At 40.2% G+C, this 27,828-nt stretch overlaps 1 protein-coding gene across 4 annotated transcripts; it reads left to right on the top strand.

Annotated features, from left to right (window-relative positions):
* Positions 1-4: 4 nt before the first annotated feature.
* On the top strand, positions 5-27,816 carry tmem131l (transmembrane 131 like). 4 transcript variants are annotated; one of them, XM_086083602.1, is made up of 34 exons: positions 5-245; positions 689-762; positions 3,305-3,348; positions 9,601-9,672; positions 10,405-10,528; positions 10,868-10,984; positions 12,177-12,281; positions 13,688-13,765; positions 13,890-14,043; positions 15,163-15,221; positions 15,294-15,399; positions 15,469-15,571; positions 15,812-15,956; positions 16,032-16,202; positions 16,828-16,897; positions 16,976-17,099; positions 17,477-17,546; positions 17,621-17,730; positions 17,829-17,898; positions 17,979-18,112; positions 18,204-18,346; positions 18,425-18,614; positions 18,795-18,980; positions 19,486-19,635; positions 20,098-20,695; positions 22,015-22,136; positions 22,235-22,404; positions 22,487-22,678; positions 24,010-24,088; positions 24,164-24,261; positions 24,358-24,496; positions 25,334-25,404; positions 25,491-25,627; positions 27,245-27,816. In XM_086083602.1, the coding sequence occupies exons 1-34, from the start codon at positions 122-124 to the stop codon at positions 27,578-27,580; spliced, it is 4,665 nt and encodes a 1,554-aa protein (XP_085939728.1). In that variant the 5' UTR covers positions 5-121; the 3' UTR covers positions 27,581-27,816. The 4 variants fall into 4 exon arrangements, with proteins under 4 accessions (XP_085939728.1, XP_085939727.1, XP_085939726.1 ...); XM_086083601.1 differs by having other exon boundaries at positions 24,161-24,261; XM_086083600.1 differs by having other exon boundaries at positions 18,422-18,614; positions 22,490-22,678; positions 24,161-24,261.
* Positions 27,817-27,828: the final 12 nt, after the last annotated feature.

The following is a 27,828-nucleotide window of genomic DNA, read 5'->3' as shown; positions in this document are numbered from 1 at the left end:
GGGGAGGAGGAGGAGGAGGCGGCTGCTGTTGCTGCTGCTGCTGTGGCCGAAGAGAACCCGAGGAACGACCGAGCCAACGAGCGAGTGCGGCGGCGGCGGTGTGGTGAAACACAAGGAAGGCATGGCGGGGCCGCAGGACTTCCAGCAGGGCAGCTACTGTCACCGGAAGACGTGGCTCAACGTACTACTGGGAATATTGCACTTAATTTTACCCTGCGTGCAGCACGGTGGAGCTCAGAGACAAGGTTGGTCATAAAAAGCTTTAAAAAAAACAAAACCTTTTTTCTTTTTTTTTCTCTCTCTCCCGTAACGTCAAGTTAGCCAAATGTTCATTTGACAGCGCTCTCGAATGGCGCTTTAAAAGCCAATTTCTCGCTTCATTTACGCCAACGGACTCGTTAATGTGTTATTCCCCACTAATCGTTCCGAGTAGTTTATAACGCAAACGCAATAACAAAGGTTTGTTTGTGTGAGCAAGTTGGGTTAGCCGCCGTGCTAACGCTTCCTGCTAACTAGCGAGCCTTTGTCAAAGCGGTGCCAAGTCATGTCACTCTTCTCGCTTGTTTTATGTGCTCGCGATTAACAACGAGTCGCTAAAATTGCCGCCGATTCGTCTATCGAACGCTGCTAAACACAATTCTCACCTCACACCTTATTTGATGTGTTGCTTTTGTCGCCCATTCAAAAGCTCTGAGTCAAATGTCCACCAGCGTGGTCGAGGTCTGGCAGCCGGAGGATGCAGACACGCTCGTCGCGCTGCAGGTAAATAACGACTTGCTTGTTTATGCACGTGTGTAAATATTGTTTTTCAGATGTTGTTTGTCTGTTGATTTAACACCAAAAGAGCTCCAATCGGGAGCACGTGTGTGACATCCATTGTTTGGCTTTACGTTGCACATGTGCACGACACCCCCCCCCCTTTTACTCTTTTGTTCGCGTACCCCATTGACGATTATCGTAATTTTATTTTTACATGCACATTATACATTTGTAAATGATGCATGTGTCAGATTTATGTCATGCAAACGGAGCCTCGCACCCCGCTCCACAATGCGGCTCTCTCCCATGTTCCAATCTGCACTTCATTATGGAGGTGCAACTGCACATGGAGGCAGGCGACCCCGCGACACTTTGCAACGCTCCTTTCATACTTGCCCACCACAAAATTAGGAACACATGCATGATAAACTCTGTCAGATGGTTCGTTATTCATTTGATGTTTTTACTATTGTGGTAACTGCGTCGAGAGCTGTTCCTAATATTTTGCACTTCTGCTATTAATAAAAGCCAATGTGGGTATGTTTGCCTACACTGGTGTATATTTATTAGACTGCTTGGTTAAATATAGAAAGCATTAGTATTTTTTTTGTATAATTTAATTCGAAAATATTTTTGAGATTTTTTTTAACTTAAAAATAAACATTTTAATGTATTGTTATGTTTCAATTGACTTTAAATTATTATTTGTATTTTCATTTAAATGCTAATTAAATGTACATACACTTGTATGATGAAGTGAACTGACAATAATAAAATGTATTATAAAATATATATCTTATTATATATATTATTATTATCCGATTATCGCAGTCAAAAATGAGCATAATCACCATTTCTTTTCATGAAATCTCATTAGCTTGCGTAACTAATATTGTGGCCTCACCCTGCAGCAATTAACTGTGTGTGTGTGCGAGCGAGCGATTACGTAAAGCGCACGTTAACCGATAACTCCCGGCGAGGTCGCCAGCTGACTGTCATGTTACCTGAGGGGGGCGTGGAATAGGAGGGGGCGTGTGTGTGTGTGTTGTCCTGGCCTCGCCACCTCCAGGCCTTTTTTTTGTAAATAGACCTGCATTGATGCAGCCAGTGGAGATAAACGTGAAAAAGATTTTCAAAAAAAGACAAAAAGTGTAGATGGAAGATTAACCTGAGCCTTAACACTTCCAAGTATTTTGAAAATGCAATGATTGTTTCCGGAGAAGTTGATTGAGTTATTTCCTTACATACTATGTTATGTTTTTCCAGATGGCTGCTTAGCTTTTTTTCACTTGTGTGACAGTTAAGAATGTCCTAATACGTGAGTTGTCCTCTCTGTCCACTTCCTTATATGCTAAACTATCTTGCTACACGTGTTTGCAGACGTCTGCTCGACTACTTTTGCATTACTTTTACACTTAGTGGTAAAATACATTCTTTACACTGAATAAAGTTTATAACGCAGGCGACGTTATTTGCATTATTTCCCAAGAGTTAAATTGCTTTAGAAATGCGAGCAAAATGGAGGTCAACCGGCGTGTTCGATTTTAGAACTGTCGTTGTGTTTCCTCTATTGTCAATGGTGGAGTAATTTTGTGCATCTTCAGCGTCTTTGCCGCAAAACAGGCAGCGACTGTCGTCGTTGTGCTCCATCAGCTGCTCTTGTGCTCACTTAATCTATTAGGATGTGACAAGACACTGATTTATATATCCTTTTTTTCCTCCTCATGACTGGATTGTGATTGTTTTGTTGTCACACCAAAAAAAAAAAAAAATCCACTGTTTTGGGCAAACTTTCTGACACTAGTTAGTATATTTGGCTTCACAATGCTTGGACAGTCTTGAAATTTCATTGTACCATGCGCCGATTTTGGGACGTGCTGGATAGAGCAAAGCAGCCCCAGAACATTACCAAGACCGAGTCTGCTGACACACTGGATGTTTTGAAAAGTCTCCGTTTCAATAACCGTTAATGCTGACTTGTCACTGGCAATGAACTGAGGGGACGTCTAAGCAGGGCACAATATGATTGGCTGCTTGCAGAGTTGAAAAGACAGCCACCTATTGCCTCCAATTAATGTTTTTTTTTTTTTTTGCCTCCTTCTTGGAGAGCAGAGAGGGGAGGGCGAGCAGTCGAGCCCCAAGAATTACACGAGTAGCCCATAAATCTGTTCTAAGAAGATTGTTAATATTTATTCAATTTTAACATGGTGCACATTTTTCTTCTGTACCAAATGTTGTACATTTTGTTAAAAAATCAAATAGATTGTGTTCAATGAAAAAAAATGTTTTTGCTCACGGTTATTATGCCGTCTGAATCTAATATCGACCCAAGCTTAGGAGGCAGCATGTTTCCCTCCCGATGCCTCAATAGTCTCGCGATTTTGTAATTCCCTGCACATTTGCAAGACACCCATTGCTGGGTGTAGCAAAGCAGCCCCAGAATGTAACTGTGACAGAAAGCTTCCTGAGAGAGGCTATACTCGCACCCAGATCTCAATGATCGGTTGCGGTGTATGTTAACATTTCCTTCTCTTCTGGTTCGTAGGTGGAAAAGGGGCCAAGAAAAGATGGCCTTCCGCTCGAAGACAGGTAGGTTTGCTTACAATTGGTTAGCATGAACCGCTACGCGATTGTCGCTCAGGCAGTTTGAACCCTTTGGTCAGAAAACAGCAGTTGTTAAATGTGCCCGATGAAATCGTCTCCATCTGTAGATGACAGCGTGGACACGAAATGGGAGCAGGCGACTTGTTTACCACGAAAGAATGTCAAACCGGTTCTTGATTCTTATTAGGTCTGTGGTAAGACTCAGCGCGGTGATGTTTTGAATTGGGGGGGGAAAAAAAGAAGGCTGGCCTGTTTCCAAATAAAAACAAAAAACAAGTTCTTTTTTTCATATTTGACTTATTGTAAGACCCTAAAGGATGTTTTCAATATGAAAAAAAAAAAAAGCATGTTGTCAAGTAAACAAGGTCTTGATTCTTATTTGACCAAGGTAAGACCCTGAGTAATGTTTTAAATAGAGGAGCTGACCTATTTCCAAATAACCAAGTTATTGATTCAAATTTGACCCCCGGTAACAATTTTAACTGGCCTTTTGCATTTTCCCAACATTTCTCGACCACGATGATGTGGTGCGTTTATAAATCTGTTTTTGGTGGGCCTTCCCTTGTATTCGGGCTATGTTGTTTATATTGGTGGGCGACGCGGGGGGGGGGGGGGGGTGCTCATGGTGGGAGTTTGAGGGCCGTGGGTAAGAGAGAGGCACAGAACAAAATTCCTGACTAATTTTAGAACTCCTTAAAAGAAAATGGAGGGGAGGTCCGTCGTTCACAGCTGCTCCCCCCCCCCCCCCCCAAGAAAATGCAATGGAAATATCAACAGTTTCTGGTGGTATTTAGCATCATAACGTATCTTCTGGATTTTCTCATGCACTTCAAATACATTGTATGGTATGACAAAAATCGCGGTTACAGTACGTACCTCGGTTTTAAGGTCACGCTTCGAAGCTGGGTTTGAAACCGTAGCCCTGGCCAATTCTAATTTGAAATTTTTACCCAATCATGAGTCTTGAAACCTTAATACTATTTGGTTGAGAAATAGCCCAAAATAAGTTACAAATAACCCAAAATATGGGTTAAAAATGCCCGATATGACCAAATATATAAACAATAAGTAACCCTGATTGGGTGATTTTTAAGCCAGCAGTTTTAAGGGTGGATACGAATCAAGGCAGGTGAGCAAATACTTCACGTCCATTATGGTGAAGGATTAAAAGGAGTGTTGGAGCATCAAACAGGCTCACCGCCAGTAACCGCTTCATGAAATGGTTCTCGTTTTCATCCGAACCTGCCGAACGGCGCGCAGGCAGGGGTGTCTATTTTTAGCCTCGGGGAGGTGACAAGCAGCTCATTGACCTGCGCAGCTCCTGGGCTGCGTGACCTCTCCCATGCCGCGTTATCAGCCACCCGGCCGGGCCGTCGTCACTCGCCACTCAACTTGCTGGAAAGGCATCACTTAGCGCCTCCGTCCGTCACTCGTTGCTCAACCTAAGATGGGGGTGGGCAAAGCATGGCCCGCTCTGGTCTGTAATTCAACACGAACAGAGTAGTTTCATTATCAAAAGGTCCTGTAATAGTCATCTGACTTGAGCTGTTATTTTTTTTCAATTGGTGGATTCAAATGTATTCTTTAATTCTGATTTTAGTTGTATTTTTCCACTCATTAAAGAATTGAGGAATTGATTTACTTTTAAATGATCAATGTAAATATATTAGTATAAAATGTAGAAAAAAGGCAATTTCGTAGTTTCGGCCCTATCACCCGCGAATAGCGAAAATCAGCATATAATTGATACTTGCTGAAATGCATTGGGGGGGGGGGCGGGGAGGGGGGCATTTTTTGGGGAGCCACACACATTTCAAAAAAATTTATTTGCTCCCTAAAAATTTCCTGTTGAGTATATTTACTTTTGTCAAGAGTCATGTAATATTTGTTGCATTAATTCAACCGTTTCAAAAGTTCATTACATATGTTTTTGTAAATAGTAAAATATTAGTCAAATAAAAAGTACTACATATGCGAAGCATTTGTATTGCAAATGGACGGATATAACAAGAACATAAGAATTCGCAGTTCTTTTAAAAACGTGTTTTAAATAATTTATCAGACTTGCTGCTCAACTGCTTGATACCAAATGACATACATTTCTCCCTTACATTTTGTGTGTAAATTTGTAGGAAATAATTTAATGGAATTCAATTTATGAATGAACCATTGTAAAACTTACTATTATCAAAGCACTTTTATTTTTTTTTATTTTTATGTTGTCACTCATCTGTCTGCCCGCTCCTGACCTAGCACTTGTCTTAAAGCTAACCTCTTCTAGGGAGACCCCCGTAGTTGCCAATTGAGGTCATGGCAAACATTGACTTCATGTGACTTTAATCCAAGGGGGGGGGGGGTTAACCGGGGAGTGGGGAGGATCAAATAACGGCAAGCATAACGTGTTATTTTTATACCGCGGCAGTGGACACAACCCTTGCCACTCTCTTCTCACACATCTCCAGTAAATACTGACGCTGTGTTGCTAACCAAAACAGCGGCACGTAAAAGCTCTTTCTCATGTTAGCGCGTGTTGCTTTCAAGGTGATCTTGCGTAAGAATGGGTGGCATCTCCCGTAGGGGTGTGGCGCACCGCCCGTGTCGCGCCCCTCCCTCCCCAAGCGCGCAGGCAGCACGTGGCCCTCGTCGGCGCACGTTGACGCCGCTGAGTCATTGCAGCGCAACAAGAGTCACGTTGGGGAGCTTTGGATGACTGCAGCGGGTACCAATTAACCCAAGCTTGAAACCCTAACCCAGTTTTGACACCCTATTTTGACACCCTAATGTATGTATAAACCTAATCCAGGCTTTGAACATTAAATTGAAACCTTAATTTTAAACCCCAAAATTGGTTTGAAACATTCACCAACCAAGGCTTAGAAACTCAAATCTGAAACCTTACTTTAAATCTCTAATCCAGGCTTCTAACTTGAACATGAAACCCCAATTTTCAACCTGGACCTTTTATTTGAAACATGTACCAAGTCAAGCTTCAAAACGTCAACCCAGGCTTGAATCCCTTGTTTAAAACCTTATCTGCGATATGAAACTCTAAGCCTAGCTTAAGAGACTAATGATAAAAAACAAAAAACTAATTCAGACTTGATACTGAACTTTGAAACTCAAACCAAGCTGGAAACCCTAATTGATACCGTAATTCAAAGCTCTAACTTAAAACACAAACCCAACTTTGAATCCTTGACTTGAAAACCCCAATCTGAAGAGGAAATCCAAAACGTGAAACCCTAACCTTGGCATGAAACCTTTACTTGGATCTTTGACCTTTTGTTTGAAAACGTATCCAATTACGATTTAAAACCTCAACTTGGAAATCCTCTTATTTGAAACCCTGATTTAAAACGCAATCTTTTCTTTGGAACCCTGAGCCAGGCTTTAAACCTTCATTTGAAAGCCAAATAGTGGCTTGAAACGAGGACTGGAAATAAAATCATCTTTTTTGCCGTCCCTCAACGGGCAGATGACGACATCTTAGCGATTTGAAAATTGCATTCTTCGACATCACCACGTCTGCTTCACGGCTTGAATATGATTACCGGTCAACGTTTCAGCCTTACGTGAAACCGTCGCCCATGCCTGGCTCAAACCCTACTTGAAACCCTAACCCAGGCTTGAAATATTTTCCTGAAACGATAACGCTCACAATTTTAAACTTCTTGGACACTAAGCCTTATTTGAATGCTTCGTTCGACATCCTAAACTGTTGTGCTTTAGTGCAGCGTTGCAGATTTTGCTGCAAGATGGCTCTTTTCTTTTTTTTTTTTTTTTTTTTTTTAACATCAGCAGAGAGCAGAAATTCTTTCTTTTCCGTTTCAACTTGAGCCTGCTCCCGTGTTGACATCCTTTTCACGCCTCCGCATTGTAATAGTAGCATCCCTTACTGCTCGCGCCAGATTAGCATCCTGCTGCTTTTACTTTCATTATCCACCCAGACAGCGGTTTCTCGGGAGCCATTTCAAATGAGAGATGTACACGGGCAGCCACTGGCCCCGCCCCCACTCGCCCCTGTGCGCATTTCTAACCATGTTTGGACTGCTCAGTCCCGTTTTAAGGAAGTGCCAGTGCAGCCGCACTTAGTGTACGCTGCGCATTAGCGCTCGCCTACTTGTGAGATCAGCAAAATCCAGCCCTCTCGGCACAGCGCGTTCACTACGTAAACCCCGAGAGGGCAGTGTTGGAATTCCAAGTGGCTGATTTCCAAAATTGTGGATATCGATGAAAAAACAAAACAAAAGCTACCTAACTTTGCAGAGTGGCGGGGTGTAGTTTTGCCTTAAGAAAGCATGCAAGGCCAAAAAAATGTCAATCGTACGTACGTATGAATCTTTCAGCTTCTTTGCAAAAAGTTGGGTGGCATTCATAATAATAGGGCAGCGTTATTATTAAAAGAAAAAGAAAGGGCTAGCACATGATTTAAGCGACAATGTAATTGGAGAAAAAGTACAGGGATGTGTTTGCAATGTTTGTTTAAACAAAAACACAGAATTTGTTAACATTTTCCGATCCAGACTTAAAAACTCAAATCCAAAGAGCACAAGTCTCCTAATTTGAGTAAAAACATCATCATCCGCATCGGCGAGGCTGGCGAGCTCGGCCAAATTTCTCCCATTTCCTTGCGACCAAACAAAGCGTTAATAAAAGAAAAAAGATGGAATGAGTTTGTGCTTCCCCCTCGAGTTTGACACCCACGCTGTCGCCATCAAGTGTGTCAAAGTTGAAAAAAAAAAATAAACCTCTTGTGCTGTGCGAGTCCCAGTGGAGGAATATATTTGCCACCTGTTGGCTGTAAAGCATTTTTATGATATTATGCGTTTGTTTCCTGTGATTGTTTTGTCTGCGCTATAAACAGCGTTAGCGCATGAGTGGCGCGCGGCGCTGGAAGAAACGCGCCCCGTTGGAGCTCTCCAATTACAAGCCGCCGCTTGATATCCTGCATTCGATTAGCATGACTCAGCTACCGAGTCTTGATTTCACCTTTTAATTTGGCTGACAGCTGCACATTGGTTTGTTTGAAGCGGCATTAAAGAGATGTTACGACTGTGCTTAAGTCTTTTCGCAACTGCGCTAAATGTAAATTGTCAATACAAGTGAGCTTGTGAACTGGAAAAGGCATGGTCAAAGGCTAAATAGATTAAAAAAAATAAAAAATAAAGCTAAGCTAAATGTAAAATTACAGTCAATTGTGTCAAAGTGAGTAAACAAAGGCCAAGAAGCCAAGTTAAATTAATGTCCAGAATTTAGAATGTTTAATACGACGGCGTATTACGGCCATGTATAAATATATATATATATATATATATTATTTTTTTAGAGAGGGGGGTAATTTTCTGAGAAAAAAATCAAATATTTGCAATATTATAAAGTGGAAAATTTGTGAGTGGCGGAAAAAAAAACTCACAAATTTACGAGAAAAAAAGTTGAATATTTGCGATATTATAAGTGACAGACTTGCCAGACAAAAATGAGAAATAAACTCACAGATTTGCAAAGAAAAAATACGGCGGAGAAACTCGTTAAATGATACTTTTCGGTCGTGTTTTCAAATAAGGAGGAAAAATTGGTGTAAACGTTGTCCGATCGTGTTACAGTTTCTTCGAGCAGCAGTGACTTTAGCAACAACGCTAGTGTACGTACTCGGTTACCAAAATAATCCATAGAAACAATAATAACACTTCCTAATTATGGGCAAGTGTCGTATTGAAATTGTTTAATGAGGTTTAGCCTGGTTTACTAGTTTTATTTTAATCTGCGCGCTTTACTTCCTCGTTATTGCTTCAATCCTAACTTCTTTTTTTTTGTGTGCTGTTCGGCAGCTGCATCCATCAACAAAGTTTGACCCCGTTTTTTTCTACGCAGTCGCGCAAATCAGCTGCTGCTCCTCACATCTCATTGGCACAAGATATCGCACACGCCGCACACACGCTCTCGAATGAGATCTCCGCAAAGTGTGGCCGCGCTGACGTTTCACAGGATTACGTGTCGTTTATTTTTGGCCTTCCCACGAAACTGTCCAACCTCGCCATGTTTTTAATGAGGCGCAGGGAAGTCCTCTTATGTTAAGTTGCTGGTCAAATGAACCCATTTTATATTCGAAACTCAAGGGAAATATTTTAGAAAATAATAAATGTAACCCAAGTTAAAGTTTCAAACCTGAGTCAGATCAAATTATTTTTCAGATATTTCTTCCTCTGTATTTACTATGTTGTTCATTCTCTCCGACAGCTCCTCTGTATTTAATATGGAGAACGGGCGGCCGTTGCATTTCCAGCCAGCGATATTAAAGTTCGGAAATCAGTAAGTATCACATTTCCTGCTCTGTTGTGATGTATTTAATATTATTTATGCGCAAAACCTTACAAATGCGCAGAAGAAATACTGCATGATACTACGTAACAGTATGTATTTTTTTTTCTCTCCAATAAATAAAACAGTTCCCGCGTAAGTGTTTTAGACAACTGTGGCAGTAATGTAATTCTGTTTCACGGTTAAAACACGACCTGATTTGCGTCTGCCAAATAGAAGTTCAATTTGCACATAAATTCGTTTAGCACGCGCAATGTGATTTTTAAAATCTGAAACAAATTGCAATGGCTGCTTTTTGCATCATAAAAGATCACATTTTAACAGTTAGCGCAAACCACACACAGGCACAGTGAGAGGCCAAAGTTTCTACTTGTGGAAACATTTTTGAAATGCCATGAAGAAAAGTTTTTGCTACATATCGCGTATTATGTTGCAGCTTCGGAATAATCCGAGGGTTGAGTTTGAGCCAGTCACAAGAAGGAGTCATGCCATCTCACCAATAGCAAAACGGCTTTCATTTCTGCATTTCTGCATTTCTGCACACCCGAGTCATGAGTTGGCTTCTGCCAGAGCGGTTTTTCTGTACTGGGATTTAACGTTTAGCGTGAACATACCTTTCAGCACCCCCACCATTTGGGATCTTAGTAAATCCGACCTATTGACGTTGAGAAGCCGGCGCATGTGCGGCGAGCTGTCACTCATCTTCCACCGTCTTCCTTGCAGGCCGCTTGGGCTGCCGAGAGCCGAAACCATACACGTACAAAACCCCAGCCAAGAGGTTCCTGTGACGTTGCTGTCCATGTTTACGTCCAGCAGGCACTTTCACATACCTTCCTTCCACAGAAGAGTAAGCGCGTGTGGAATATCACGTTGACTCTCCATTCCCTGGCCTCTTGATTTTGTTTTTTTTTATTATTATTATTATTTTTTTTTTTTTTTTTAAGAGCTCAGTATTGTTCATTCGGAAATGTCATCATCATTGCTCTTTTTTTTTTCTTTTTTTTTTAAATATATATATATATATATTTTTTTTTGTGTGTGTGGGTGAGTATGTGTATGTGCGTGCGTGCGTGCGTGTATTTGTTAGCTCACCAGAAAACCTATTAGAAAAAATCTCATATCGTTCACCTAAACCGAACCTGGCCTCTTGAAATGACATTTGTTTTTATTTTGCTGTTCGTTCCAGGTGATCCCACCCAGAGGGAAAACATCTTTTAAACTCATTTTCCTCCCATCCGAGGAGGGCAACGTAGAAAACACATTATTTATAAACACATCGGCCCACGGGCTGCTTTCATATCAGGTTAGTGGATTTTTGGTGTACTTTTTTAAACATTTGTGACAGCTTTAAATGGGTTTATACTTAATATTTAAAAAAAAAAAAAATCACCATCATGCGAGACTTCAAAATAATCTCATGAGTCTCAATTAAGCTCAGTGAATTTTGGGTTTTCTCTACGTTTACATTTCTCTTAACACTGAGGGGTTCATACGTATGAGCCATACATCATAAAAAATCAATTATACTCTCCAAGCCGTAAATACACTTAGCAAACCACCCAAATGCCCAAATGACTCCAGTATCGACTGCATATCTGTCTTGTGTCAACAGTGTGAGTAGTTCTGCTGTATTTTAATTTTGTTGTACCGCGGTAAACCAATAAGGCTGGTTGATCCACGCAAACTGGTTCGGTTGCTTTTTCAGTGTTTGTGTGCTATCGTAACAATTTGATTGGTATTTGTTAGCAGTTGGCCCGCAACACAATGGAAACCCTAAAAAAAGAGGAGCCGTTTCTACAATGGCCACTTATTCTCCCACCAAAATGTAGCCGTTAGCATTCGGGTAATGCTAATTTGGTGGGGGAATAGAGACGTTTTTACGAATGATAACATAACACTTAGCATTTCGAACGTACATCAGCCTGGAGTGGAGAATCAGTTTCAGCCACAAGAATGTTAACTGTTCACAATCTAGATTTTGTTCATCTGATTGTTTGACAATAGTTACCAACAACAATGTAAATGCTTTAGCCTTTGAAAAAGTGTACAACGAAAGGACTTTACATACATACAACATAATTGACCAATTTAAGCTATTTAAGTTAACCTTAGCCTTAAAAACTCTACAACTAAATCTACCTTAATATGTTAGCGTTCTAAGCTAACTCACGTTAGCCTTTGACGTGTCCAAGCAAAGGTATATAATGTTAGTAATCTAAGCTAACTTATGTTAGCTTTGTAAGCTAACTTGCCTTATCCTTGAGGTGTACAACCAAGGGTAACTAATGTTAGCAACAGAAGCTAACTTACCCTAACTTTTAAAACTCTACAACTAAATATACCTTGACATATTAGCTTTCTAAGCTAACTTATGTTAGCCTTTGAAGTGCACAACCAAATGTATCTAATGTTAGCAATCTAGGCTAACTCGTGGTTTCTGCATTCATTCAAATGTAAAAAATAATTTTACCTCCTTTTCTTTTTTTCTTCTCCAGGTCTTTGGTGTCGGGGTCCACCGGGGCGCGTTAAAGCCTGTCCAACGAAAGGACAGTCAGCTGGTGTTCCCTCACATCCAGAGCATCAAGTTGACCCAAACTCAGGTACGCATTTATCCACGTTGAAAGCAGCGGGTTTCCTAAAACACATACAGAACATTTTCTATGTGCACAAAGAGGCTTTTGTGATGCAAAAAAAACAACAACCTGTCAGCAGCTTGGATGACGCAACGCAGTCCAGAGTGCACAGACGCGTAATTTTAACAGCTATCATAGACTCCAATGTAGCTATAATTAATAAATGACACCCAAAGGTGTGTGCTTCTGTGTGTGTGCTTGTGTGTGCGTGTGTGTGTGTGTGTGTGCGCGCGTGTGTTTTAGGGAGTGAAGGTGTGTGTGTGTGTGTGTGTGTGTGTGTGTGTGTGTGTGTGTGTGTGTGTGCGCGCGTGTGTTTTAGGGAGTGTGTGTGTGTGTGTGTGTGTGTGTGTGTGTGTGTGTGTGTGTGTGTGTGTGTGTGTGTGTGTGTGTGTGTGTGTGTGTGTGTGTGTGTGTGTGTGTGTGTGTGTGTGTGTGTGTGTGTGTGTGTGTGTGTGTGTGTGTGTGTGTGTGTGTGTGTGTGTGTGTGTGTGTGTGTGTGAAGACGTAGCCCACGCAAGAGGAAATGGCCTGGCAGAGTTGCTCTTAACACTGTCAGTTTGCATTTCTGCTTCTACTTTCAAAAGAAAGCTATTACGTAACTTTATTGTACGTGATTGACAAAGTCAGACACTTCAATCAACCAGACTTGCCAGACGAGTGTGTTCATGAAATGTTATGCAGCAATTAATCAGATCTGAAAGTATTGTTATGAATATTTGTAGGTTCAACATCAAATGTTCTCGTATGTTGCCCATCACATTTTTTTTTAAGCCCGCGTATTTGTTTCATACTCTGGTCTCATAGTTAATTTATTTTCAATGTAATGAATATACTCTTCATAAATTGATATTTATTAAATTATTATTGTTAAATTTGTATAATTGTATCATGTAAAAGAACAATATTATAATGTATTATTTTAATATTTTAGTTATAAAATAATCAGTGTCTATATTAACAATAGATTATTGGAACTTAGATTTAACATATTTGTTTATGTAAAATATTGTTACCATTTATTTCCTAAAATATCATTAATACAATTTATTGAAAGATTTTATTAAATATTCACTCATTCATTTTGTAACAATATTGTTATACAAACACAAATTTATTTAAATAACACATTGTCTTATTTTATTGCTATTAAAATTAATATGTAATTTAAAAAATTCTGATTAAAAAAAAAAATCCCTTACACCCGGCCTAATAGATCCCTTTCTCTTTTTGCGGTTGAGTAAACACCGTAAAAATACACCATGCATTATTGCATTAATACTGTCATACTTTGAATACATATGAATGTGAATGCTCGTATAATAACTGCAGAAATCCTCTATATTAACATGAGTGTCTGCCTGTTACTCCCACAGGAAGATGTGTCCAACATCACTATACTGGGTCTCCAGCTGGAGTGCAGCTTGCCTAAGAGCTTTTTCATCAGTTCACCGGTACATTGCATGTCCATATTATTGTCGCTACTATAGAAGAAAAGCGCTTATTGTTATGCTTCGGAAGCTTCGGCAACTCTTCACCTGGTGTCTTTTTTTTTTTTTTTTTTTTTTTTTTTTTTAGGGTTCCTGCCTCCAGAGCGAGGAGCGCCTCAGCCTGCAGATGGACCTGTCTGCACGCGGCGAGCAGCCCGCCGACCTGGACAAACTCAAGCCGTACGTCACTGAGCACATCCTGCTGCTGCTCATGGTCCCCGCTGCCGGACAGGCCGCAGAAGGTGGGTGTGGCCTTGTCATGCCTGTGAAAAAAATAATATTTAGAAAAAAATATTAGTGTGTTATAAATATTTTTATTATTATTTGTATTAGTATGTCTATAATTTGATTAATTGATCATATGCATCCTAAATTTTGTTTAAAATTTGTATCACTAAGAGCATCCGCCAAAAAACGACAGTAATTTCTGGACTGCTAGGCGCACTTGACTATAAGGCGCGCTAGCTAAATTTGGGGAATACTTCAAATAGTTTGTTACACACATAATCCGCACCCGACTGTAAGCCGCATGTGTTTTGATGTTACCGTACCCGATTCCTGCTACTTTCTTTTCCATAATGAGGGCGCAAATTGTCTCGCTCTCGTTCTGTCTCTCTTACTGCATTTGGGCTCACTTGGTTTGTTTTGCTCTGCCCGACGCGCTTGCGCTTCCTTTATAGTGCGCCCCCTTGTGATCTGATGGATAAGCCGCACCTTTTGTATTAGCCGCAGGGTCGAATGCAAGTGGAAAAAGTAGCGGCTTGTAGTCCGGAAATGACTGTAATCATGTTTGTGACTTGCTGTGGTGACCCCTGATGCGACAAGCTGAGAGTCAGCATCATGAATTTGTGTTTTATTTTACACAAAGTGTCATTCTAAAATGTAGTTCTTTATTAAAATATTTATTTGAATAAAATATCAGTATGATTATTTTTGATTCATTTTAAATTTGTGTTAAATTAAAGTATATTGTAAATATTTAAGTTATATTGTTTTATGAAAAAAATACTTTTAATTAAAATATTTATTTAAATCTTTTTACATTATTGTAGTAAATATATATATATATCATACAAAATAACATGAATATTTTTGTCTTTCAGTAAATATGGACTATATTTACTATTCACAATTTTTTTATATCGTTTGTCGTTTATTTATTTTTTTATTCTTAATAAAATGGCTTATTTTCACCCTGAAACTTTTCTCTGGCTTTCATGTTGGTCACACGTCTTTACTAAGTGTGTGTCTTAATAGGCTGTTTGAACTGAAAGATTTGGTTTAATTTTTACGAAATTTCTTTTAACATCTCTTTTTTTTTTCTTTTTCTTTTTTGCACTGTCCGCTCATTTCTGATGCAGGGGAACCAAAAATAGGAGTTTATATGCAAAATTCCGGAAGCAAAAAGCTGCACATAAAGGTGAGTTGTTTGTGTGTTGGACTTACTCTGAATAGAAACGTATGCATGACGGTGCGTTTTAAATCCACCCAGGACATGCAGTTGCTGTCCAAAGTGGACGGCAGTCTGGAAATCAATCGAGTTCTTCTGCGGTCAGAAGCGAAAAACTTTACTGAAGTGGCCACCCTCACCTGCAGAGGTAAGCTCCAATTTTTTTAAAATCTTGTTCAACGTTTATTTACCTTACTGTTTTTGTATGTAATTCCAGGTTCTATGCCAGGCCACGGAAGCAAATGTGTTAGTCATATCAGTCTAAAGGTTCTAGGCAACCAGATGACCCACAACTTGGCTGGATTACATATCACGCACAGGTAATTAATTATGACATGACAAATCGAGGAATCAATTCCAGGGTGTCCGCAGATCCTCCAAAAAATCTTCAATCGCTTTTTAGGGCTCTAATTATCCTTAAAAAGTGTCATTCAGAGGTTTTAAAAAAAAATACCACTGATACAATATTTTTTATTTGTGGGATTTTCTCAAGTGATTAATTAGTCACAATTGAAACCAACACAGCGGCCATTATAGCTGTTCTGTTTTTCTGCCTGTAGGTGGAGCACGGCGGACCTGTCCAGCCTTTTCCAAGTCAAACAAAAAACGACCGAGCAGGTGGAATTGTGGCTGACCAACCCGTTCACGCTGCCACTCACGGTGGCGAGCGCCAGCCTCTCACGCAAACTCCAGGGGGCCATCAAGGTACGCTACTTGCAAAAAGCATTTGAATAGTTTGCGATTGGAAAATCGTTGACCGCCCTTCTTGTGTCTTACCAGGTGGTGAACTTCCACACGCCGCTGACGGTGCCGCAGGGCTGCTGGCCGGTGTTATCCCTGCGGCTCTTCAACAGGGCGCTGCCGGCCAGCCACTCCTTCACGCTCAGCCTGCACACCAAACTGGGCGCAGCCGTGCGCGTCCCTCTCCACTTTTACGCCGACCCTACCAAGGTGGGCAATAACTCATTCACTCCCAGCCATTTTCACTGAAGCCAAGCCCCTTTGCTCCCGGCTGTTTTACTGGATTTTGACTGATTTTGCAAGGCCCACAGAATATTCTGTTCTATTGCTATAAAAAACATGGAACCTAACAAAAGAAAGATTAGAGTCTCCACTTTCATCAGGAATAAAAAAAGTATATATTTATCTGTTTCTGTTTTGCAGTAATTACCATTAGAATATAGCAACATTTTTATCATTATTCACAAACCTGTTCAAATCACTGGGGAAAAGAGCGTATTTGCAACATGGTCCTGGTTGATCTCTTATACTCTGCTGCCACCTGTTGTCTGTTTTTTGTAATAACTAGCATTGCTTTAAGTGACCTCTTTAGGTCCGAGGCTGCATCAAAGCCTTCTGTATGCTCTAGCATAAAAAAAACATATAAATACCTTTTTGGGAGTGAAGGACAAAGTATAAAACATTTATTTCATACATTTTTGTGTTTGAATGAGTTAATGGTGGGATTCAGTTTAAAGTGTTTAAAGACAGTGAAATCAATGGTAGATTAGATTTCTTCTATATCGTTCTATATTGCCCATCGCTATTTTATAACAACATTTGTCTACAATCTCAGCAGGGAGACTTGGTCTTTGAGTCCCAGCAAGAGTGTGGACGACCGTGCCCGCTCAAGTTGTCCGAAGCAGGTGATATGTCAAAATAGCTCTTGGAAAATAGTACTCCTGTTCACATTGACAACATTCATCGCATTGTACCGCATCCAGGTCGCTCGGAATGGCAGCGCACGCTCCTCCCGGACTTCTCTCGCTCGTCTTGGACGGTGGACAGCAAGCTGGCCGCCCAACTCTTCTCCCGGTGGCAGAACCACAAAGACAAGCTGCCTTGCAGGTCAGCCTTAAAAAAAAAAAAAAAAAAAAAAATCACTTGAATTGACTGACTTGTCCTTTATTTTGGCCGTAGTAATCACCTGCTGTAACAATATTTATTTTTTTATTTTTTTAGTGATTGTTTGTAATAATAATTTAAACCTCTGGTGCCAATTTGGTTTTGGGGTTCATATTGGCCAGATTATTGAGTCATGACTATTTAGATTCTTTCTTATTGTACATTCTGAAAATATTTACATTTATTGACTATTGTCGTTGTTGCACATCATATGAGCGATCTGAATTTTTTTTTTTCCTTCATAAAATATCATGTGATTTCAATATCTTGATACTTTCATCATGCTTCATTAAAGAACCGAGTATGTGTTTGTTTCCCAGGTGGCCCAGAATCCCCATGGAGACATCCTCGCCTATGGATTTTGGCGCCACGCCCATTAATGAGAGCAAGGTGAGTGACAGAAAGTCAGCATCATCTTAAAATGAAAAATGCTGAAAATAAAGCATGCGTCTTGTGTGTTTTAGGTGAAAACGTTGATGCTGAAGAATCCTTCCTCAGCTGTGGTTTCTGTGGAAATCCAAATTATTTCCTTGTATCCTTCCCCACTTGGAGCTCTGGACCTTCTCACCAAACGGTACAGTAGAGAAGCATTTAGTTTTTTTTTCCCGCCCTCCCCATTTTTTCTGTTTGTTACATCCTGTCTAAATGTAGATGGTGGTTTTTGTTTTGCAGGTTTAACATAAGCCCCCTGGCGGTCAACATCAGCACTGCAGAGTTCTCTCTGTTGGATGCACCTCCCGAGGTGAGTTAAGAAAAAAACAGAAACCTTCTTCGTTTTTGGCTTTAGTGCGTTCCTCGGCAACTTCCTTGTGTGTTTTTAAGGCGATCGAGGATGCAGAGGCCCTGACGGGTGAGGGGATCCTGCGGCTGCTGCTTCAGCCGTGGGAATCCCGGGAGGTCGCCGTCGTGTTTACGCCATCCGAACACAAACCCACCACCACCATCCTCATCATCAGGTACAGTTTTTTTGAAAATATTTTGTCCACTTCTTCTGTGTGGGGCTTTTAAATAAAGTCTCTCACTGTGTGTATTTGTGTCCATTTTCAGGAACAACCTGACCGTGTTTGACATGGTTACGGTGACGGGCCACGGAGCCAAAGAACTGCTGAGGGTTGGGGGCAAGCTGCCCGGTCCGGGGGCCTCCCTGCGCTTCAACGTCCCTCAGTCCACGCTGATGGAATGCAGAGATGGTGAGGACTTAAATGTGTTTTTTTTTTAATCCAGAATAGTAGCAAATGGACGATAGCGTTTCATCATATGTGCAGCAGGCCTGCGCGGCAACAACAAGCCGCTCTTCGCCATCCGCAAAAGCTTCAAGGTGGAGAACGCTGGCGAGCTGCCGCTCACGGTCACGTCCATGAACGTCAACGGTTACAAGTGTCAGGGCTTCGGCTTCGAGGTGCTGCAGTGTCGCTCCTTCAGCCTCGACCACAACGGCTCCTCTGAGATTACAGTAGCGTAAGTCGTGCTCGCTGCGGCTTCACTTTTCATTTTTCACCTTTATCCGACTTTGGCGCAGGGTTGGGTGATGTAACTTCAAGATCAAATAATAAAAATCTAATAAATTCTTCCTTTTAGAAAATGTCAAGTTTGTCAAAACATGAAGGGAGAGAGGACATTCATTTTATGTTCTCATAGGTTCACGCCGGACTTCACGTCGTCCTGGGTGATCCGTGACCTGGTGCTGGTGACTGCGCGCGGCATCACCTTCCCGTTCACCCTCAACGTAACGCTGCCCCACCACATGCTGCCCCTGTGCGCTCAGGTTGTGCCGGGCCCAAGTTGGGAGGAATCCTTTTGGGTGGTCACGCTCGTCTTCACCTGGTAATTACCCGGAAATGTTGAGTTACTACCTGCTAAGTCAGCTTAGCGGTTAGCGTAGCCCGAGCAGCCAGGAAAAGTGCATGTTTCGACGTGCGACCAAAGTGTTGTCGTTGGCCATGAAGGCACCACTGTATTAGCAGGAAATATGGCAAAATATACATATAAAATAATAAAATGTTATAGACCAAAATAAGAAAAGATATGAGAAGTGTAAATTTTAGTAAAAAAGGCAAAGAGTAAACGGACAGTTCAAGAGCAGAAAAAAATATTCAACAATACAATTTTTTAAAAATATGTGACAAAAAAATAAAAAATTGGATAAAAACATTATTAACATTAAACAAAATAATAATAATACATTAAAAATAATTGTGACAAAGATGCAAATATGGCCAGATATAAAAAAATATATATTTGCTAAAAATATATATTTTGGGATAAAAATACAATAAAAATTAGGAAAAAAATATTATACAAAAAAAATCGTTTGTCTATTTCTTTTCAGCTTCTCCTTGTTCGGCGTGTGCTTGATGGCCTTTCATCAGGCGCAGTATATCCTCAGCGAGTTCTCCATGCCCGCCATTCGGAGCAACCACAACTCAAACCTGTCCCGGGACAATGGCCCCGTCAACAACATCACACCCAATGGCATCAAGTATGCTTTTTTCTTTTTTTCTTTCATGTATTTATTTTTGCTCTTGTTTGCACAAAGCAAATGTTGTTCACATACTGTACTTAAAGCTACTGAACGTATAATATTTTATTTCGAATCGCTACTGCCACCTGCTGACGAAAAGTGAAACTGCACATACCTTTTATTTATTTATATATATATATATATATATATATATATATGATTTAAATATACACATTGCGCACATGACGTCACATCCGCAGACAGGGAAATTCGAACCCGAATCCAGTCTGAAAACTATTGGCAAGAGGCTTGCATGAGTACCCGTTGTGAACAGCTAAGGTGTTAATATACTAATTAAGAGACATTTCAGTCATAAATGGTCAAATAAAAAGGCTACTGTAAAGATATTTTGGGGGGGGAAAAAGTTCCATATTGCAGCTGTAAATCTTGCCCTTTTTTTTTTTATTGTATTTTTTTAAGTAAACCCAAGGGCAGTTGTAAGAGCTACGTTGACACCTGCCACACCTCAGATAAAGGGAAGGGCCGCGGCTCCCCGGCGCTGTCCAACAGGCCAGCTCAGCGTTCTCAGTCGTCCAAGAAGAGCTCCACCGGCGCCCCGGCGCAGCCCCAGAAGAAACACAAGGTGTCCCTGTACTACAGCAAGTACAAGCCCAGCGCGACCACTGCGGCCTCCGCGCCCATGGGCGAAGAGCACGAGGAGCACGAGGAGCACGAGGAGCACGAGGAGCACGAGGAGCACGAGGAGCACGAGGAGCACGAGGAGCACGAGGAACTGGTACCCGAACCGCCCCTGACGCCGGATCCTGACGTCTGCAACAACAACAACAACAACGAACCATCGTTCATCAGCGAGATGGCTAAAAAGCCGCCGGTGGACTTTAAAGTTGAAGCTAGCGTGCCAGCGGCGGTTATGTTTCCTGTGGAAATTCCTGCTGGCTTCCCGCAAAACGTCACGCTCAGTCCCGGGCCGAGACCGGGCCTGCTGCTGTGCAAACCGGTGGAGATGGGTCACGCTGGACGCTACGAACCCGCCGTGGTGCCCGGCGCTGAGCTACAGGTCAGCACATTGTCACCAGCTCTCGCGCTTGAGATTTAAGAATCAGCAAGGATTCGCTCGTTGCAGTGGTCAAGGCAGGAAGTACATTTGCGTGGTCTTAACAGGACCAATAACAATAATAAAGTCTTAGGAAAAAGTTGCACAAAAAAACTAAACAGTACAATACAAACTTGTTTAATATTTAATATAAACTTGTTTGACAAAAAATTATTTTGGAAAAAATAAAATTTATGAATAAATTTGACAAATAGAAAAATCAAACCAGAAATAAATCCAGTATTACATAAACATATTAGAATAAAAATACACAAATATTAGAAAAGTAATAAATAATAATGATCACATTTTGGAAAAATATTTGGAGAATATGTTCATATGTTTGGAAAAATATGACAAAAATAAAATACTACAAAATATGAAATATATTAAAAATATGACATGAAAAATCTTAGATGGAAAGTAGGAATTTAATGAACACACACATTATTTTTGTGTTATCTTTAATTCCATTTTATTAAAGTAATGATTTCAAACATAAAAAAAAATGCAAATGTAGTCTCAAAGTTTTTAAACATTAAAAACTTAAATCATAATCTTAGATTTTAAATTAAAAAAGGAGGAGGAAAAGCACAGATAACAAGAATGAATATTCTACGACTGAATGATTTTTTTTCTCTTTTTTTGGGGCATATGGTGGCAGTGAACTTAACTCACTTCGCAACACGCAACACTTTGGAAAATACTGAACAATTCTTCAAAAGTAGCCTCAAGCTTCTTAATGCCACACCCAATTAAAATTTTTATGTCAAATTTAATTCCACATTGCATTTATAAACAAAGCCACGTAGCTGAGCTTTAAGTCTGTTAGCTTAATGCTAATGCTAAGCCATAATGAGAAACAAATAATAACCCTTTTAAGTAACTTTTTATTTTTATAAAGATAAATGATGAAGCCACACATTTTAGGCAATCGAAACAGCAGTCAGTCATATATTCTTTATCCTCTGTGAGGAGATGCATCAGCTGAAAGGAACGGAGAAGTCCAGACTGGACAGGCATCCATCTACTGCCCTTGATATAAAGTGGGACAAAAACGGTTTCATTCTATTTAAATATGTCAGAATGAATTTAACTTGTATGAATAAAAGGCACCACTCTATACAAAAATGAAAAAAATAAAATAAAATAATAAAAAAAATTAAATACACATTTAAGGGAAATAATCCAGAACAATGAAATAATCCAGAACAATGAAAATGTTTGGCAAATAATTTACAATGAAATTTGAATGCAGCTCTACATGTTGTTTTCTGTTGCAGTTAAGGGAAGACGGCAAAGGGCCGAAGAAAAAGGAATCAATCGCAGACACGGGAAGTAGTAGTAGTAGTAATAATAATAATAAGGGAAAGAAAAGTCGCCGGAAGCCGGAAAGTGTCTCAAGGTAGGACACGAGTCGTTTTTGTGCCTTCTTCCTCTTTTATCATCCCCCCCCCCCCCCATCCCTAATTGTCTTCCTTGTAACCCCTCACCCACGTCCAGCGCTCCAGAGCAGAAAGCGTTGCTGCTTCCCGAGAGGGCGCGAGAGCCCGACTGGAGCGCGGCGGACCGCGGCCTGGCGGCGTCCCGCAACAAGAACCGCTGCTGCAACGCCCCGGCGGCCGAAGCGGCCAAACCCGCGTTGCGTGCCGACAACTCCCTCAGACAAAACGGTGGGCAAAAGCTCCCCCGTCCCGCACGCTCGCTCGCTCTTTTCATTTCTAAACCCTCACGAATGTTGTGTTTGAATCCCAGCAGGCGCGTGTCCCGCCCGCAGTCGTCGAAAGTGCGTGGCCGAGCGGCGCGCGTGCGAGTCCGGCTCGGACTCCGGCAGCTCGTCGGGCAGCGTGCGGGCCAGCAGGGGCAGCTGGGGAAGCTGGAGCAGCGCCAGCAGCGTGGAGGGCGACAAGGAGGGCCGACACGCCTGCGCGACCTCATCCAGAAAAAGTACAAATGCAGACATTTGAGCCTCATACTTTGAAGTCACGGTTTAGCAGTCAATAGAGGCGGGTCATTGGAAAAAAAAATCCGATTTGAAAAGCTATAATACAACGGAAGAAAAGGCTAATAAGATTGTAGGAAATTAATAAATTAAAAGGAAAAGAGATCACTTCGAAGCCAATCTAAATTGGTGTGTCTTGACACTCTTCAAAATATCAAACGTCCTTGCATATTTCAACTGAGAATGATCTCACATTTTTCTAGGGCTGGGTTTTAAAAAATGTAATAATCGGATATCGAATCGATTTTCCTTTTTGAGCCTGATATCAATTCATAAAACCATGAATCGATTATTTTATTATCGTTTTTCTCATAAATTCATAAGAAATTTAATTTTAAATAAGTTTTTTTTATCTTACTGTTTTTTTTATTTACTGTTCACATGAATTCAAGAGTATTTTCTTACATTTATGAAATACCTGACTTATTGCACTCTCAAACAATTCAGAATCTTTATAATTGTTGAATTAGAATTATGAAAATATTTTCATCTCATCTGTCAATGTTTGTATAACACTGAAGTGGTTCTAACACGCGTTGCTTTCATTAATAAACTAAATCATTTAACCAGTTACTGCCTCTGCAAAATTAAATTTGGAATTTAATGTTATGTGGAGTTTTTATCATGTCGTTGATATTTAAGAAGAATTGATGTTCCATAATTAACTCATTCACTCGCAGCCATTTTCACTGAAGGAACCCCCTTCGCTCCCGGCTGTTTCACTGGAGTTTGACTGATTTTGCAAGTCCCACAGAATATTGTGTTCCATTGCTATAAAAACATGGAACCTAACAAAAGAAAGTTTAGAGTCTCTTTTATCAGGAAAAAAAAAGAAGTTTTGCAGCAATTAGCATTAGAATACAGCTCAGTTTCAACATTATTCACAAATCAGTTTAAAACTGTGGGTAAAAGAGCTTGTTGCAAAATGGATCTGGTTGATCTCTTATACTCTGCTGCCACCTGCTGGCCGTTTTTGTAACAACTTCCATTCTTCAAGCCTCCCTCTTCAATTCAGAGGCTGCATCAAAGCCTTCTCTGTCTAGCCTAAAAAACGACGACATAAAAACCGTATAAATAAGTTTTTGGGGACCACGATAACATTTCAATTGGAGCATATTTATACGTTTTTAAGAGCAATATCGGATTTAATTGAAGTGAATCGAATAGAACTGAACTCTTGTGAATTGAAATCACATAAAGGAAATTAGAATCGATACCCAGCCCTACATTTTTCCAAGTTCCAATATTTTACGACCTTTTTTTTTTTTCCTTCCAGGGGACCCCATGCAGTATAGCATGTACACAGCAGAGCGAGAAGTCTACCAGTCTGCCAACGCCAACAGCAAACCCCTCAAGTAATTTCATGACTCTCGAAATCGCTCGCCATGCTTTTCCCCCTTTAACTCGTAGCCACGTGTTCCACCCAGCAGTGCGTACCGCAAAGACCAGTGCCAAAGTTCCGACCCGGCAGTGTCCAGCTTCGCCCCGAGCTTTGCCGCCGTCGCCGCGGGGGTGGAGCGGAACACGGGTAACCACGACCGCGAAGAACTCCAGAACAATCCTGGATGTCAAAATTGGTTTTATGCTGATTTGGTTTTTGGTTGTTGTTTTTTGCTGCCTGCAGACCTGACGGGTCACTTCCTGCCCGAGGAGGCGTGGTCGGCACCCTCGGTCCCGCTCACCAACGAGTTCCGGTACAACACCACCACGGCCGAGGCGCTGCCCTTCATCCCGCAGACGACCTCGCCCAGGCCGTATAACGGGTACGACGGCCCGACAAATTGATCAAGAACCTTTTTCTTACAAATTGTGCAAATAAGTATGAGATGAAAAATGTAAACGTATTATATGGGGGGAAAAACACAAATATTAAGAAAACGTATTGCACAAAAAAAATACATATTTGGAAGAATTTTCACATAAATTAGAAAATAGCAAAAATGCAAATGTTGACTTTCTTCAAAGGCTTCTGTAATTTTACATTTTACTTTTATCATATGATGGTGCTGAACTTAAAAATACACAAACTTTCGGCAACATTTTAAAAATAAATGACTAAAATGTTAAAAAAAATTACCAAAAATTCTATTAAATCTGATTTAAAAAATTCAAAGGAAAAAAAAAACACATGAAAAAGGTACAAATCTTTGGAAAAGTATTAGATAAAAAAAATACGAGTGAAATAATACAAACAAATATGACAGAAATATAAAATAAAATATGCCTCAAATAGTATAAGGTCTAACAAAATAATAGCTTTAAATGCTAAACTTATTCGCAAATATTTGGAAAAAATATTACATGAAGAATAATATACGCATTTTAAAATGTAAATTTATAATTAAAAAAATTATCTGACTAAAATATTCGGGGGGGAAATAAAATTAAAAAAATATATAAGGTGAAAATGCACAAATATTAGGAAGACATCTTAGAGAAATACTACTAGACAAAACTATACAAATATTAGGTACGCAATACACAAATATGAGAGAATATCAATAAACTTTAGCATTAAAATATTAGAAAATACAGAATGTTAGAATGCGTATGCGTGTATAAATATATCATCCAAATGATGTTTGTGTTTATTGGTGCAGGTTTGCATGGAGAAGTGCCAGCAACCACTGCAGTAATCCGTACGCCTACAGCGAGGAAGGCAACTACATCGGTACACGTCTTTCATCTTCCGCCTCGCGCGCGCTCGGAGCGTCCATGAGCAGCGCCCTTATTCAAATTGTGTGTGACGTCCGGCAGGAAACGCGGCGTTCCCGGCCGGATTTCCCCATCAGGAGTGCCACGGCGTCCCCCCTGCCAGACAGGCGGCCTGGAGCGAGCAGCATGCCCAAGAATCCCCTTCCACTTGGGACTCTGCTGCCTGCGTGGGCACCAAGGTGACTATTTTTACAATTCGGTGTCTTCTTATATATACACACACACTGCCCCCTTGTGGCCAAGGTACTGACACCACAAGCAGCCACACAGTCAATGCATGAAATTGTGATGCACAAAATGGCTTGATTTTTTTACATGATATTTAATTATTTGATTACTGTATTTTTCCCCCCTGTCGTACACTACTGTAGAAAGATTTTTTTTTTTATGTTACAGGTCGCTCGAGTAGAATAATTGCATATCTAGTTCATATCCATATTTGGTCGTGATAATTATATAGTCATGTTTTTGGCTGTGTATGACCATATTTGGTCATTGAGCATTCACGTAAATGACTAAATATGATGAACATTTTGATATTTAACCGACACCGAACCCATTCTTCTTTTACAGAAACGTGCTATTTGTGTTGTTTTTTAATGTAGATCACACTAATCCAATATTACAAACTTACAAACTTTAAAATTTTATGAATTGATTAAAATAATGTACAAAGCCCATCATGAATTTTTACCAATTAACATGAAAATCAAATTCAAACGTTATCTCGTTCTTTATAATTATGTTATCTGCACAATGACAAATAAATATTGAATTGAAGAAAAAAAGGGAAAGTGAGTACAAATAAAAGGATCAGATATTTTTTCCAAACCTAAATATAGAACGAAACAAAAAGAACGATTGGTGTCAGTTTGTGGAATAATCAGGATTATAAAACTAAATTACCTCAGTCTGTTTGTATTTTAAAAAAATGTATCAAAGCACACTTATTGAAAAAATATATAGCACAAAGCCATGCCATTGAATTGTTTTGTTTAATGTTACATTGAAAGCGTCTTGACTGCTTGCTGTCATTTATTTTATGTTGATCGGGGGCAGATATCAGTTTCACTTCTTTCTGTCCCCTTTCAAATTTTTTTTTACTCATTCATTGCCATTGACGGCTAGAGACGTCAAAAACAAATTTTAACAATTTATATTAGTTTAAAATGTTTCCACTTTTGTTAACAAGAGTATGAAAACCTAAGGAAAAAATTATTGTACATTTCGAACAGATATAAAATTTGTGATTAATCGTGAGTTAATTAGTGAAGTCATGCAATTAATTATGATCGTTTGACGCCCCTAACTTTTAATATTTTCTTCTTTTTTTTATTAAAAAAATATTGTTTATATTTAATAATCTTGAAAAAAAAAGATTATTAAAAATTAATTGCGTCAGGCGATTATTTTTTTTTATCGTAATTAATCGCATGACTTCACTAGTTAACTCACGATTAATCACAAATTTTATATCTGTTCAAATATAATTAAAAAAATATTTAAGTTTTCATACTCTTGTTAATAAAAGTGGGAATTTTTTTTTAGAAATAGTTCAAATAAATTTTTGACGTCTATAGCCGTCAATGGCAGTGAATGAGTTAAAGAATGGAATAAACATTTTGAATTGAATTGAATAGCTTATTAATTTTATTCTCCCAAATGGCAAAATCGGTATTGTCCCAAGAAGGGAGAAAAATCCTGATCAGTTGGGCCCTACTAAAAATTGTTTTAACCAAACAATTTGTGTCATGTCGGTTATGTCGTGCTTGAAGTAACAATGTGTTGTCGTTCAGCCTTTTTTCTCAGGCACCCGCAGCCTGTCGCCCATGTCCAGCCTGTTCGGCTCCATCTGGACGCCGCAGAGCGCCCCCTACCACCACCACGGCCACCTGCAGCACGAGCGCTCGGCGCCCATGTCGCCCGCGTCGCCCGTCACGCCCGTCACGCCGCCGCACTCGCCCTTCACCCGCGAGACGACGGAGACGCCCGCGTGCGGCGGCGGCGGCGTCCCTTTCTCTAGCTTCAACCCGTTCGGCCCGCACATGAACCTGGACATCTGGAACTCGTCGTCCAACCGCAGCTCCAACTCGCAGCTGTCCAACGACTCGGGCTACTGCGGCGACGTTTAAAGAGAAAGAAACACGAGGAGGAAAAAAAGCATCACGATAATTGCAAAAACATATAGAACATGGATATATACCACCAAGTAAAATAATGAATGTTCTTTTATCAATAATGGGGAAAATGTGAATATTCCTTTTCTTTTATGTTCCCATTTTCAAACGTTGTGGACATTTGTTGTATATTTTTCTAGATGTTTTGCAGTTTTGATCATATAAAATTAAAAACAAGGTTTTGTACTTGAGCAATGTTCCAT

Source organism: Leptonotus elevatus, chromosome 8 (assembly GCF_054856555.1).
Source record: "Leptonotus elevatus isolate MCC_2025b chromosome 8, RoL_Lele_1.0, whole genome shotgun sequence".
Taxonomy (NCBI): domain Eukaryota; kingdom Metazoa; phylum Chordata; class Actinopteri; order Syngnathiformes; family Syngnathidae; genus Leptonotus; species Leptonotus elevatus.
The sequence above is the reverse complement of the archived record's forward strand: the minus strand, read 5'-3'. Positions and strand labels throughout refer to the sequence as shown.

Coding starts and splice junctions, on each gene's coding strand:
- tmem131l (XM_086083598.1), top strand. CDS start 122: ATGGCGGGGCCGCAGGACTTCCAGCAGGGCAGCTACTGTCACCGGAAG. Junction 246..688: donor CGGTGGAGCTCAGAGACAAG/GTTGGTCATAAA, acceptor CCCATTCAAAAG/CTCTGAGTCAAATGTCCACC. Junction 14,044..15,162: donor TGCCGGACAGGCCGCAGAAG/GTGGGTGTGGCC, acceptor TTTCTGATGCAG/GGGAACCAAAAATAGGAGTT.